This window comes from Sceloporus occidentalis, unplaced genomic scaffold (genome assembly GCF_023333645.1).
Source record: "Sceloporus occidentalis isolate IW3139 unplaced genomic scaffold, rSceOcc1.0.p SCAF_5, whole genome shotgun sequence".
In the NCBI taxonomy this organism is placed as follows: Eukaryota; Metazoa; Chordata; class Lepidosauria; order Squamata; family Phrynosomatidae; genus Sceloporus; species Sceloporus occidentalis.
In genome coordinates, this window is record NW_028316985.1 from 177,981,711 (window position 1) to 177,997,966 (window position 16,256).

The 16,256-nt window shown below is 40.5% G+C and overlaps 1 protein-coding gene across 3 annotated transcripts in view; it reads right to left on the minus strand.

Annotated features, from left to right (window-relative positions):
• Positions 1–16,256, minus strand: part of FRAS1 (Fraser extracellular matrix complex subunit 1) — a 318,860-nt gene that overhangs the window by 175,618 nt on the left and 126,986 nt on the right. For all 3 annotated transcript variants that reach the window (XM_089526272.1, XM_089526273.1, XM_089526271.1), the window contains exons 5-7: positions 8,693–8,852; positions 6,656–6,789; positions 825–908 (exon numbers count right to left, since the gene is read on the minus strand). In XM_089526272.1, the coding sequence (XP_089382398.1) occupies positions 825–908; positions 6,656–6,789; positions 8,693–8,852 (378 nt within the window). The remainder of the gene's footprint in view (positions 1–824; positions 909–6,655; positions 6,790–8,692; positions 8,853–16,256) is intronic.

Here is a 16,256-nt window from a genome sequence, read left to right on the forward strand (position 1 = left end):
GACAGTGGACAAAGTTGGTAGACAGGATCAGCATCAAGCCAATACGAAAGGTAAACAGGAATAGTGGAAGAAATTCTTCTCCTGCTGTAGGGTTTGGGATAAGGACCAGAACAGAGATTTAATAAAGTGGGCATGAGAATCTACTTGTGGCTAGGATGTATATGTAGTATAACATTGGCTCTGTTCAAATCACTGTGAATGGATGAGTTTATGGATATATATTCAGTTTATTTTAACTATCAATGTTAACATGAAGTAGAGGCCTGTAGCCATGAAGAACAAGATTCAAACCCTCATCTAGATATGAAACTCAACTGAAAATCTTGCACTGAGTCCCTTCCACTCCAACCTGTTTAGCCACACAAGGTGGTTCTAAAGATAAAATTGGAAGTGAGGAACTATTTAACCTGATCTGTTGGGAATTACAACCTGACAGTGCCTGGGAGGGTCCCATGTTCCCCACCTCTGTTATAATATTATGCATGTCTTCTTGATTATAGAGCACTAACCTTCACCAAGAATGCCTGTTATTCCTCTTCCCCAATTCCTCGCCCACCACTTTACAAAATATGTTAACAGTAACAGTCTTATCTATACTTGTGAACTGAGTTACCTCTTGCCAGCACATTCCTTTCTGTGCCTAATCCCTTTTAGTTCATTAGGCTTCCCAGGATGAAGGAGGGAAAGCAATTAATTTGGAAAGAAATAAAACCCACCACAGAAATTATTACCTCTGGCAAAGACCTCAAGTGCAAGAATAGTACAGATATGTGTCACACAGCTCATGTCAAGTTGGTTCTTGTATATTTTAATCAAAGAGTTACCTCATATGCTCTCCCAGATATGGAGCAGGATTTCTGAGTACATTCCGGGCAGCATTTTCCAGCTGGTACAATGACACTTTCACCCTAAGCACCAACAGGGGAAATAAAGAAAGAAAGCAAATATAAATGAGCAAAGATCAATAATTATTCCTTTTTATATCTATTTGTTTTCTAGATTACTGTACGACATCCAAAATCCTTCTATCAGCAGCATGACCACAGGCTCTTGTCCAAAAAGGGACTTCCAGAAAGCAACAACAACAACAAAAGCCCCCAAAAACTGTTTCTCAAGTTTTTGTTGTTTGCTTTTGTTGATGATGATGTCTTAGGGCTATGCCAGAATTTGCCTGCAAAAACTTTGCCCAGTCTGGCATTGTCACCTAGCTTTGCCTTTGGGATTGGATATGGCTTGAAGAGAAAACCAACATGGTGCAGTGGTTTGAGTGTTGGACTAGGATGCCAAGAGATCAGAATTTGAATCCCTAATCAGCCATAGCTGTCCACTGGGTAACTTTGAGGAAGTCACATTCTCTCAGCCTAAGAGGAAGGAAAAGGTGTACCTCTTCTGAATAAACCTAGGAGTCAACTTGGAGGCACATTAGATGGACATAACAATATGGTGTCAACTTGGAGGTACAAAATAATAATATGTCTCATGAGTCACATGTTTTCCACCCATCACCTAGTTACTCTATCATTCCATAATAATCACAAAAGGTACCTTCTCACCTGGCATCTCATTTGAATGCATTTTGATTTTAATACTGGACTGTTCCTCCCATCATCTTAAAAACACATCTGATGCCATTCATTGGATACCTGGGGAAAATAGCTAAAGCTCTGAAAAATTGAATTCCAGCAAATCTAAGAGAGACCCACTAGTTCTAAGGGAGATAGCAATGAAACTTCAGCTATGGCTCTCCCTTAAAAGTGGCAGCTGGTGGCTCCAGAGTCAATAGAGTAGTAGTAAGTGCCAGTGTAAGCTGTTCCTGAGTCTCGGCTCCAAGGAAAATACAAATAAAATACATAGGCAGATGGGCAGGAGAGACAGACAGACGGAGTCTCCTCTGGGTTTTTGAACTTGAACCACATCCCCAAGACATATCCCATGTCTTTAAAAGCACCTTTAAAATTTGGACTTTGAAACAAAAACAGTCTGAATGCACTATTCCACTGCCATCACTGCACCCCTGAAATGAGGGGAAAACATCCATGACTGCAGAGCCTATCTCAACCTCCTTTTGCTTTCTCCAGTCCTTCACATTTAGTTTGTCTTCTCCAATGCTTCACAGCGTGTCCTACTGACAGACATTTAGCTAGTACAGGAATAAAAGGCAGTGGAGAAAAAAATGGAAGTGAAGAATGAACAGGGTAGGATTCCCACCATTAAGATTAATGCATTTTCCATCAGAGTCTCTTGTTAGGAAATCCATCAAAGATTTCTAAAATTAGCTGAAGGGGGATTGTGTTGCTGTTTTTGCATTAGAGCAAAGATTTGCAGTTTGATTATTCACACCTTCCTCATGTCACCAATAAATTTCTTACATGTTCCATGGCATTCGAATGACTGGCTGATTAAATATTAGCATGATCAATTTTGAGATAACGGCACATCGAAGAGGAAGGGTGAGATGGAAACATTTAGGTATTTTTCATAAATTTCTTCTAAGGCTCATTTCTTTTAGCTCTTCATCTCCGCTAAAGAACTGAGCAAAATGTAGATCATTTTTTAGTATGCCTCCCCCCACTAAAACAGTTTATATACCTTCATCAAAAAAATAGCTGGTATTACTAATGTGAACACCTGGCTCCTTAAAAAGCAGGTGGGGGAATCTTAAAAGAGAAACAGTTTATGGCATGACGACTTTTCCTGCCTGCTGCCTTCCTGGCCAAGGTTTCTGCTAGTAACTTGGATGACTAACCCTATACATCAAGGGAGCTATTTTGCTGAGTGTTTTGTTTAAAACAGAATGTACTGAGGAGCATGAAGGGGGAGAAAAGTATCAAAAACATTGATGCCAACTTTTTAAAAAAAAGTTGTGTCAATTTGAAGTAAAGGGAACCAAGCTTTAAAAAATGAAAGGTTAGAGAAAGGAAAGGGGGGCTGAGATGGGCTCTGGGATCATGGAGAAGGAGTTAAATTTTTCTCCACCTTGAAGGAAGAGAAGTGGCAGTGGAGTGGTACTTCCAATTTAATCCAAACTTTAAAGAAAAGCATTGGCTATGCTGGCTGGCTGGGGGAAAGTTGAGAAATGTCATCAAAAAAGTAACTTTTAAAGCTCTGCGAGGGGTGGACAACTAGTAATTTCCCAGCTGTACTCAGCAATTAAGGTTAGAAATGCTGTCCACAAATGGAATGGAAAGACGAATGACAACCTCTTGCTTGGTGAGAACAAGGTGTTTTAAAAAATGTTTTATTGTCACAGTCTGCCTTCCTCATCAGTGATGCATTTTATACCATATACAAGGCTACGACTCCTGACCTGAATTTTCAACAGGTTTTAAACCAGGGCTTGGCAATGGCATGCCACAAATAGCACATTAAAGGTAACTAATTCCTTTTTGCAATCACTAAGTTATATTACAATTCCAATATAATGCGGGATAAGAACTCTTTTTTTAAAATAGAACTTTAGCCCTTTTACAGTTAAAAGGACTATATAACCTCTGTGCTTTGGTACATTTTGCACCACAGGCCAGTGGCTTGTAGCATTCTGTTTTTACAGACAGACAGACAGACAGACAACTATATTATATATTTCTGAATAACAAGAAAGTAAAGCCCTAGATTTTAAAAAAGACTATAAAAGTAACTAAGTACTTTCAAGGGCTTGGAATTCTAATTATTTTCAAAGTGACTTTCCAAGCTGTGCAATAATAAGCACACACACATATTAAACCTCTGGCTCTCTGCCTAAACTAATCATTGGGATTTGGTGCAGCATTTTGATCAAGGCCATGAGATATAAATTGGACATCAAGGGTGAGTAGCCTGCTTTACAGGGCTGTCATTAGGAACTGTTGCTGTTGTGCACCTTTAAGTCATTTCTGGCTCATGGCAAGCCTAAAGTGACCCTATCACAGGGTTTTCTGGGGCTGAGAGTGTGTATCCGGCCAAAGGTCAACCAGTGCATTTCCATGACTGAACAGGAAACTGAACGCTGATCTCCAGAGTCGCAGTCAGCCACTACAACACTTTTGCTCTTATTAAGAATTACTGGGACAATATAACTGAAGAACTCTGATCATTTATGACAAACATTATGTTTATTTGCAGACATGAAACTTAAATATGTACTTAAATTGATCTATCATGCCAATGCATGCCAACTGTTGACTGAAATGTATATTCAATTTCTCTCAACATTCCATCCTAATCAAGAGAATTCAGAAGTGGAACAAATCATGCAACAGAGACCTTTCAGTGTGCTGTGCAAATAACTGTCTAAACATTCTTACAGGATATTAAGTAGTTTTCATGTCTTTCCTTTTCAAGATTTTCCTCAGGACAGCCTCTGCAATATGGAACACCACTAGATTCACCACTTGCAGGCTTCTGCACAGGGTCAGAGCTAGCTTCCCCTTGTATTGTCATTTAATGTTTAACATTTACAATGGTTTTACATTTTTTTTTAATGAGTTTGGAATAAGAAGACACCAGCTAGATGCAGAGGCAGCAGTGGAATTGCTGATGGCCCTGGAGGCTAGCTCTGAGAACTGAGAACTCAGGTTATATGATAGGAAATAAATATTTTAATTAATAAATAAATAGGTGGTTCTGGGGAAAGAAAAACTCCTAAGATGCCAGGAAAACTGGGCCACTACCCACCGTCTACCCTGCCTAACAGGTCCTGCCATAGAAAAAGGAACAAAAGAGAACAAGTTACACAACAGCAGTTGCTCCTCTAACACACACACACACACACACACATTGCTAGCCTCCAAGAAAGAAGAGAGAGCAATGAAGAGTAGTTCTATTGTTTTGAATGTCTGTTGGATCAAAGGAACGATGGGCAAGAGGACTGGGTCAATCACCTATGTTTCCCCCTGTACCCCTTTTCACAGTGCTTTTGGTCCAGCAAAGAGGGACAATGAAAAGTACAACCATTGTTTTGAATGCCTGGTGGATCAAAGGCAGTGTGAGAAGAGGGACAGGGGAAAACAACTTGCTGCAGACCATTTTCTCAGTCCATGCCTGTTGAAGGGTGCATCTACACTGTAGAAATAATGTGTTTTGACACTATTTTCAGGGCTGTAGCTCCATTCCATGGGATCTTGGGATGTGTAGTTTTACAGGCTTGGGATGTGTAGTTTTACAGTTTGGCAGCTTTTTCTGCCAAAGAGTATCTCACAAAATTAAAAATCCCAGGATTGTGTTGGATGGAGCCATGGTAGTTAAAGTGGTGTCAAACTGCATTATTTATACAGTGTAGATGCACCCTTTAACAGGCATTCAAAAGAATAAGCTCCATACTACCTCCCCCTCTGCATTCTCTTAGCAGTGTGCAAGAGGGGATCCCATGATAGGGAAGGTGCAGACAGAGACAGGTGTTTCTGTGTGTGTCCACAAGCATTTTCATGGGAAGAAGAAGAACCAGCACTGAAGAGTGATCATAATGGCTGCTCTTTAAAGCAGCAGAGGGGGACTGGTGAGGATCCCATTTCTACTTCTTGCTGTTAGGCCATCATCACCTCAACCTCCCTCTGCACCTAGTTGAGTGTCTTCTTATTCCACACTCATTACATTTTTCTCTCTCTAACATCTGCTCCAACTTCTTGTAGGAAGACATACTGGTTGGTTCCACATTCTACAGATTATATTGACACTTTGTTATTCTCAGCCTACTAAGGATTCTGAGAAGGCCTACACCATCAATGGTATGACTACACTGAACTTTTACTGAAAGGGAGAATTCAGGGAACCATTTTTTTCTTTTGGTTACTGTATTTTATCCCTACCACAAGTTGTTTGCAACTCTGTGTGTGTGGGCACGTTCAAATCACCTGTCAACTTATGGCAACCCCATGAATTTTTCATAGGGTTTCCTTAGGCAAGGATATGGTTCTCCCAGTTTCTTCCTCTGAAATATAGCCTACATCACCTGGTATACATTGGTGGTCTCCCATCCAGGTACTAACCAAGGCTGGTCCTGCTTAGGTTCCAAGATCAGGCAGGATGTAGACAGCTACAGTGTCCTATTCTAAATAGGCATTACTCTTCCTGAAGCTGACCCAAATAATCAGTGGTCAGGTAGGCATGTAATATATTCATTCATTCATTCATTCACTGGCTGTATATCCTGTCTTTCTCCCAAAACTGGATACTGTCAGATTGTCATGCAACTGATCAGATTCAAACCTAATGACATGAAGATCAATCAGATTAAAGTATCTCCTTCTCTCACTGAGAATGAATAGTTTCTCCCTTTTGTTCTCTTTCAACTTCTAAAACAGGGGACTCACTCTACAGAGAGCAAACTTTTCAATGAAAAACTTGCTCATGTACTTCCATAGTTTGGAAACCTAACTTTTGGGGACTGTAATTTGTAGAGCCCTCCAAACAACATGGTTGTTAGTGCCAGTGGACATAATAGCTGGAGGATTCTAAGACTCTAACTTTTACAAATGCTGCCCATTTCAGCTCAAATCTACTTAGCAGTGGTTGAGGGGGAAAAAGTCAGACAATGTCTACCATCGAATTCTAATTTATATTTTCAGTAATGATAGTCTTTTGCCTGGGCAGCAACTTCCAATGAGGATATACATCACTTAATTATGTTTTTTTAAAAGCTAATAAAATGCAAAGTAGTTGACAGCATGCATAATCTTACCTCATTACACAATACAGGCTGACAGAGCACCGTAAAGCACTCCACAGTCCCATTCCGACAAATACATTTGGCACACTGGCTGAATCGCCACTCCTCACCGTCCCGGAAAATCTGGCCATCAAAAGAGCAGGTCTCTAAAAGGCATTGGAGAGAACATTTTTTTCTTCTTTCATGAAATATTCTAGAGGTTGTGAGATCACATGGGCAAATTCACCACAAAGTAATGCTTTTCTGTACTACTTCTTTACTTACATTGTCCTATAAACCTGTCTGTTATGTTACAATGTAAGTGCAACTGCACATGGAAGTCTTTCATCTAAAACTAGAATGCCCTTGCTTAGCCACAGCTTTTTGCAAAATAATAATAATAAAATGTATTTATATTTCCCACCTCTCCCAAGGATCGAGAGGGAATTACATCAATAAAATAATATAATAATACAAATACAATTGATAAAACACTAATACTGAATTTGCCACATTCCTATTAGTTGTCTAAAAAACAGTTCATCAGTAGCCAATAATCATAGTCGAGAGTGGAACATCATCATAAGCTTTTATACCGAGTCTGATGGATAAGCCCGCCGGAAGACTAACTATTAGTTAGTCCTAATAAAAGTACAGTCAGCCCTCCATATCCATGGATTTTTTTTATTCATGGATTCAAGAATCCATGGTTTGAAAATATTTTTAAAATTTAGAAATTCTCATAAGCAAACCTTGATTTTGCTATTTTATGCAAGGGACACCATCTTACTGTGCCATTATTATTTAATGGGACTTGAGTATCCATGATTTTGGTATCCACGAGGGGTCCTGAAACCAAACCCCAGAGAATACTCAAGGAGCCACTGCACTGCCTCCTCACTGATTTCTTAATTTTTCTTGTGGATCAATATTTCTTAATTTGATTTATGAGTAACTTGGAAAATACCTAATTTGGCCATTCAAGTGCCAGATTTCAAATGGATGAAGATGAGTAATTTCTATCAGGAAACGGACTTTCACTCTTAGAGGTTTTCCTTCTCTTCAGCTACAAGGGAATACAGCTCAGTTTGGCTTCTACCCAAAATTCCACTTCAGCCTTACAAACTGCTATATTTTCCTTTTATTCTCAGCCTGCTAAGGAACCTGTGAAGGCTTGAAATAAATCCAAGTAACCACTGAAGTATGTGTATGTATGTATGTGTGTGTGTGTGTGTGTGTGTGTGTGTATTTTACTGGAGGAATCAGCTGTTATGTATCTGTTCATCCCAATATGCCTAGGTGTAATCTGAAACTTTGATGACACCTAGTAAAGCCTAAATCAGTGGTTCTTTATTTGTAGGACTTCAGATGTTGTTGTACTACAACTCTTAGAATCATTCAGCACTGGATCTGCTGGCTAAGGCTGATGGAAGCTGGCATTCAACATTTGTGGTCCCCAGAATGAGTGCCACTAGCCTAAGATATTTTAGTCTTCATCTCTTCGTCCACTCCATCTTAAAACTGTGACCATTCAGACTTCATGACTACAATAACAAGTCAGCTTTTTTCTCTTCTTTCCTAAAAACCTCCAAACCTGGTTTCCATAACATTTTATGTGATTAAGAGACTTGCTGGTCTGAAAGGCACATCTGTAATTCTGTTGATATTTCATCAGTCCCTATTAAATCTATGGACTTTTCTCTGCTGTATTCCTCACACAGGACCAACCCAAGATAATTTGCTACTTGAAGTGAAGGACATGATGGCATCCCTTTTGCTGTTCCATATTCAGAAAATGACTGGACTCCTAGCTGGCTTTTTTATTTTGACACTAGGAGTGGGATAGCATCCTCCACCACGCCTGAAGTAGCAGCATCACAGGTATCTCCCACTGTCCTTTTTGATAAAACTAGCTGTAAACAAAACTAATACATGACAGCAAGAGAAAAGTTATATCCATCTGTGGGAGTTACATTCAACTAGTGGGCAGTGTTAGCAGCAGCAAGTCTGCTTATATTTTCAAGAAACAAAAATCACCAGCACAAATCACCTGCCTTCACACTTTCTCACCTCCACTGCCAAGACACTGTGGACAACACTTTTCTTGACTGTCAGATTTCACTTGACTTCTCTCACAAGGAATGTCAGGGCAAGGTTTGGGGTTGCAAAAAACCTCTCCATTTGCACATGAGCAGGTTGTACATCCAGAACTTGTCCATTCTGTCCCATGCTGCAGGTAAAAATAGAGAGGAAACACTCATCAGCCATTTACTGACAATCAAAGTAGAGATTAATATTCCCAGGGGCCTACCTTAGACATTATTTCCCCTCTTTGTGACCTAATGCATGAGCTATACATGGGCTGAGTCCTCAGAACCCCCTCCCCAATACAAAACAAACAAACAATATTTTTTAAAAGGAGAAGCCACAAGGAAGTATGAACTTTCTTCTAAAATAAGTCCCACCCCATAGACCTCATACTTTGCATTGATATAAAATAAGGTTTTTGGAGAACTGGGAGTGGATGTCTGGCAAAACCACCTGGCATTATATTTACATTGCTATTTGTATATACACTTATACTTATATTTATACTTATTCATTTTATTTATGTTCTGCATATATCCTGGCCTTAGGCCCAAGGGGACTTAGATAATTAAAACAAGATAATGCTAACAAAACCTGATAATAAAAAGTTAAAGCACAATTAAATAAGGTTTATTAAAACATCACTGATATTTAAACTGTGTGATTCATTTTTAAAGCCTAACAAAGGTAAAAATACAGCACACACATCCCATAAAAATGTTCTTGCAACCAAGTAGTTCATCATCAAATACCTTTTTGAATAATAAGAAGGCCTTTGCCTGCAGGTAAAAGGAAAGCAAAGAGGGGACCAGACTAGTCTTCCATGGAAGGCAATTCCACAGTCTGGGAGCAGCCATCAAGAAAGCGCTCTCCAGTTGCATCCACATTGTAGAAATAATCCAGGTTGACACCACTGTAACTGCCACGGCTCACTGCTATGGAATCCTTAGTTTTCTCTGTCAGAGAGCTCTGATGCCACACCAATTACACTTCCCAGAATTCCATAGCATAGATCCATGGCAGTTAAAATAGGGTCATCCTGGATTACCTCTGCAGCCTCCCAAATCCTTACCAAATGGTCCTGTGACAGTGCCGGCACCAAGAGAAAGCTTCCCCTGGGGATCTTAAAACTCGGGCAAATTCATATAGGAAGACATAATCTTTCAGGTAGTCTGGATTTAAGCCATACAGAACTTTATCCATCATGAAACATGCTCTGAATTGTGTCCAGAAACAAACCAGTAGCAGGGAAAACTGTTTCAACAAGAGAGTTAATGTTCCCTGTAGCTGGCTCTAGTTAGCACCTTGGTCACAGAATTTTGGTAGTAATTTACTGCAGCCCTTAGTAAATCCTTTGAGTAACTGGACAAGGACCATCCAGACATGCCCAACAAAATCTAACCTCTTGATGAAAATAAAGCACTAAAAGATGTAGATCACACCGTGTAATGCTTGTCTTTGTTTTGATCATCTTCCTGAACTTACCGTGACACAGGCCCCTCACTTCTCTTAAGTAGTATGCATGTTCCAGGCATGCATTACTTTGCTTAGCTGGGGAGTGGCATAGATTACTGTTGTTGTTGTTGTTGTTGACAAGATCACCAGGAACATAAGGTTTTTCAGAAATATTTAAGTTTATTTTCAAATACATGATGAGCATTGATAGAACCATACAGCTTTATTCCCACAAACAGCAAATTCTATTGCTATATTTCAGATCTTTACATTACTCCGGTTTTGAGGTCCCTCCACTGGCTGCCTATCAGCTTCCGGGCCCAGTACAAGGTGTTGGTTATCACCTTTAAAGCCCTAAATGGCTTGGGTCCAAGCTATCTTAGGGACCGCCTCCTCCCGTACAATCCTTCCCGCGCTCTCCGGTCCTCTGGGAGGAACTTACTGCAGCCTCTAAAATCTAGGCTTGCGGCGACCTCCCAGAGGGCGTTCTCTGCTGTCGCCCCCAAACTCTGGAACGACCTGCCGGATGAGATCCGTCAGATAACATCATTAGACAGCTTTAAAAAAGCGGTCAAGACGGATCTCTTCCGGCAGGCCTTTCCAGATTAACCATCCCGGCCCAGGTTCCCTGATTCCCTCATTCCTCCCGTGGCCCCATCTTAGTGATGGTTGAGGATCAACAGAGGGATATCAGGGTTTTTAGTTTTAATTGCTGTTTTTATGCTAGATATTGTGTTTTTAATATGTTATACTATTTAATACTGTCTTAAGGGGGGGAGGGATAAAGGGTTTTTAATTGTCATATTTTATATTTTACTGTTGTTAACCGCCCGGATTGGTTTGCCAGAGGGCGGTATACAAATAAATATTATTATTATTATTATTATTATTATTATTATTATTATCTTCAGAGAGACAACCAGCCATTCTTGTATGTCCAAATGCTATTCACCTACAGCACCCAGTTTTCTCCGTGTATCTCTTTCCTGGAATAAACTACATGGTATACTAAAATGCACAGCAAACTGCTCAGAATTAGTTTATTTTTAACTGATCAATAACCTTGCAGGGCCCAGATTGAGCTCAAACCCACTGCATACAGGGTCTTGAAAGTTCCCCAGCCCCCAGGGTTTCATTTAAATACACTCTCCTATATGGAAGCTAAATTCCAGGAGAGAAGGAAGAATCCGATGGTCCCAATGGAGTTCCACCTTTTTTTTAGCTTCTTGTCTTCAACTTGTTCTCAAACCTGCAGCATTTATTAATTTTCTCATGCACAGATCTTGTTCATATCATCCTCAGCAGGAAAGGAGAAAGGTAGACCATCTGCAGCATAATTACCACCTCTACTCTTAATGGGTTTCATACTCATGGGAAATTCCTGCTATTTCTGGATTCTAGTTAGAAACATTCCCCTGCTACTTACCCATTAGACTGTCTTCCTCAACAGAGTGCCTTCCAAATCTGGTGGACTCATCTTCCCCAGGCAGGAAGGCTCCATTGGAATCAGGGAAGCTGCATTAGGGAGTAATCTCCCTTTGAAAGGTGAAGTTTGACCAGATTCCACATGGATGTACATCTTTGTATGTTCCATTTTTGCAGGCAAGAATGCATAATTCCTGCAGTATTCATTTCCCTGAATGAGAACATGAAGATTTCTGTGCAGTTCCTGGTTGCTGTTCATGCTTCAGGAGGTATTATTTTCTATACAGAGACACACTGTTTGTGCAGAAAACATACCTTCTATACAGAAATACATGTGTGTGTGTTTTATTCAGAAAACACATTTTCTGTGCATAAATACACATGGTTTCTGGATTATTATTTTTAAAAAGCATGTTTTCTGTGCAGAAATATACTACCTATGCAGAAATACACATGGTGTTTCTATGCAAAAATATACTTTCTGTGAAGAAATAGATATGATTTTTCTGGGCAAAAAACACATTTCTATGGAGAAAAACCATGCATTCCAAAAGTGCAAAGAATCTTTCCATAGCCTTGCAGGTGCCTATATTCTATCCAATTTGACTTAAGATATGAATAGAAAATTAATATTCCTTCTGTCCCTCAGGTTTAGTTTGATTTTTGTTAAGAATTTTTATGAATTTTAAAGTTAAATGTATCTGAATGTGGGAGAAATCAAAACAGATAGATTTGCCCCTCCAGGTAGAGGACTTCGTTCAGCTCTTAAAAGTCTGACTTTGAATACCTGTGAATACAACTACTTTGGCGATGCTGGATTAGCTACTTCTTTTTTCAGCTCCTCTTTTTTTAACATTTGCACAGCAAGCATGAACAACACGATCCTCGCCATTCTGAGAATATCTGTACCTACTGAATTTGGCCAGTGCGAAATGGTTGGGAATTTTGTTCAGTTTGGTTTTGATAAGAACTTTCCAAAACGTGCAAAATTCTTCATTTGAGAAGTTACTTGAAAAGGAAACAAAAATGAAAGGAGAGAAGTAAAATGGATAGATCCACCCACTCAAACATAGCAACTCTGACCACTGCTCCAAATTTCTTTTTCCTCTGTTCCTAATCCCATGACGAAAGGAAAGACAAGATAAAACCATGTCATATATTTTAATGTTTGCATTTGTTCTAGCCAGTCTCCCGAACATGTGTTAAAAGTGAAAATGTTACAGCTTTGCTTTAAAACTGAACAGTACATTTAAGTTTTTATACTCTGCCATGTTTCTTCCTTTATGTCTCATTTTAGCCTACTGGCAGAAGGCCCAAAAGTTTTTAGTACACAGGTGTCTCCTAGTGCCCTTACTAAGGCCAGCAAAGGAAAACTGTCTAAGTATCAGAGTTTGGAAAGTTACTTTTTAAAAGTAAATAATTAGCATTCCACTTTTTACTCCTTTCCAAGTACTTGGTTGCATTATAGATACATTTTTTTTTAAACCCTGCATTCTCACTGTTCAAAAATAACTCAAATTGTTACTTTTAGTTATCTTTTAAAAAGTAAACCATCAGAATGCTGCAAGCCAAACCACACCTAAGTAATATGACCACACACAGTGTAACTATAGAAGTAACTAAACAGAGGTACAGCCAGCCCTTCCTATCCACAGATCTATCTGCAGATTCAACTATCCACAGCTTGAAAATATTCCAAAAAGGTATAAAATTCCAAAAAGCAAACCTTTAATTTGCTATTTTATAAAAGGGACACTCTTTCACTATGCCATTATATTTAATGGAATTTTACCACCTACTAATTTCTGTATCCATTGATAGCAATAGCAATATCAAGTACATTTCTATACTGCTTATCAGTGCACTTAAGCACTCTCTAAGCAGTTTAGAATCTGCAAGCTAAATGCCCCCAACAAGCTGGGTACTCATTTTAGTCGTGGTTGCGACGTCCGAGTGCGCACATAGCGCACTCGTGACAGAGCAAGTGTGATGTGCGGATGCTATGTGTCCATCACGTCGTAATGGCGGTGCCAATGTAGACAGGGCGTCGCCATTTTGACATTGCCGTGCCATTATAGGGTTGCAGGGCATGCATTGGCGCCATCCTTGTGCAACCCTAGCATGAATCCAAGCCAGTGCAAAGCGCCGGTCTGAACAGCACCATAGTATTCTTTTTTTACCTGAAAGAACACCTCTGCAGAAATCTCTAGGTCCTCCAGAGCAACTCTATAGTTGACATCTGCCAGAAGCTGACCACAGAATTGTGCTGGAAGACCTACAAATGCCTAGAGAAGTCTTCTCTCTAGGAATCTCTATGTCATTCAGTGCGATGTATGGTGGATGTTGACCACAGGGTTGCACTGGAGGACCTAGAGATTCCTAGAGAGAATATGTTAATCAAATCGATGAACAATCAAATCCTCAAAAGTCAAAGTTGGAAATGTGGAGGGCTAACTGTATTGGCATTTGTTACTACAAAAATTAAATGCAAGCATCTGTGGGTGGCAAGCCCCTATTGTCCCCAATGGTGGTGCATACACGCGGCTGCACCACCATTAGGGACAACGTGCCTTCAGGTGAAATCCCATTGTCCCTAATGGCAGCATGGTCATGTGCACACACTGCCACTGGGGATAACAGATTCTAATCATAGAATCGTAGAGTTGGAAGAGACCACAAGGGCCATCCAGTCCAACCACCTGCCATGCAGGAAATCCAATCAAAGCATCCCCGACAGATGGCCATCCAGATGGTTGTCTCTAATGGCAGCACAGCCACGAGTATGCACCACCATTGGGGACAACGGGGGCTTGCCATCTGCAGATGCTTAAATCCACATATGGCAAGTCCACAGACACTGAGTTCTGACTGTACTAAGGTACAGCTCCTCCCCAGTGGGGTCACAAAGGCTGGTGTCACCCAATACAGGTGCCAGGAAAGGGGGGGGGCAAAGGGATGGTGGTGTACTTCCCCACCCTTCCTCTCTTTCCTCCCACTGTCTCAGTCACTTGCACCCAGCTCAGTCACTTGCACCCAGACGTAGACAGGGCTGCCCGTGGGGCAGCAGCCTACCCTGCCCTCCCCACTCCCACTGACTTATTCACCTGCCCACGACCCATACCTGGAAAAGGGCTATCAAGGGCTATCAAGAAGGAGTGTGGCTAGTCACATGAAACAACTGGAAGGGACAGGAAGAGCAGGGCTTCTCATTCAAGTTTCTCTGCAGCCATTATTGAGGAAGCATAGGTAACAGAGAAGAAGGGACAAGCACCAAAAGCACAGCTGCAATCTTACTGCATCTGCCAGCACACACTCATACAGGCTTATCTGTGGCTGTGGGTCTCAATCAAGGGAGCCAGGGCAGTGGAGTAAAAGGGGCTGGCATCAATCCATTCAGGCTTCTCTGAGGCCTTGGCTCTTTTTACCAAGGGAGTCAAGGCAGTGGAGAAGAAGGGGTGAGTGCTGGAGGCTACAGCAATCTTCTGCTGCTGCCTGGTAGTAGGCCAGGCAGGAAAGGGAGACAATGATGGCAGGAAGGAAGGAGCAGAGAAGCTGCCACTGTTGCCACTGCCACTGAAGGGGCTGGCAGGTGGCCCAACTAGGTGTAATTCCCCCTTGGAAGTGTCATCTGGTGCCATCTGCCATCTGCATCCCCTAGTGATGCCTCTGCTCCTCCCTTACCCCACAAAACCCATCTTACAGCCATGTACCCCTTGTTAGTAAACAGTTGTGTTATAAGGGCTACTTCAGCTAAAAGGAGCCTTTTTTGGAGTTGACAGAAGAGACATGCCAGCGTTCTGCCTGATGGAACTTTGTGGTATGTCTTCTTGATGTGGGATCTGTTAACTAATATAGCTGCAGGAGCACTGTCCTTCATTCAACCTAATGCCTTATCTACACTGGAGAATAATAGATGGATATAAGACAGCCATGTCTCAGCAGAACAAAGATCTATCCTACCAGCATATCAAACCCAAATCCTATTGTTTATTCTCAACTAGAATAGAACCACTGAATCAGTTGTTGAATGGTGAGTTGACACATTGGCTCTCCTTTAGTTGACACTAACAGTGGAATTCAGGCCTCATTCTCCAAATGTAACTCCTTCTGCAGCCAAAAGGACACCACTCATCATGCAAGAGGAAGGTATCAGCAATGTGAGAATTTAAAATATAAACTCAATTGATTTATTATTATAAATATTTTTGCCAGTGTTCAGTTGAAAAGAGCTTCCAGAGCAGCTTACAAAAGTGAATACAGGCTGAGTCTCCCTTATCGAGAATTCTGAAATCCAAAATATTCCAAAAACCCAAACCTTTTCATAGATGGCCGGGACAGTGTTGTCGTTGCTTTCTGATGGTTCAGTGTACACAAAATTTGTTTTGGGCACAACATTATTTTTAAAATATTATATAAAATTACCTTCAGGATATGTGTTTAAGTTATATATGAAACAAAAATGAAGTTTGTGTTTAGACTTGGATCCCATTTCTGAGATATCACATTATGTACAAAAATACAAATACAGGTATTCTGAAATCCAAACAAAAATTGCAAAATCCCAAACAATCCTGGTTCCAAGCATTTCAGATAAGCAAAACTCAACCTGTTGTAAGTTCCTGCCTTTAGATTTACAAGATGAAAGATATAACACAAAAGGAAAAGG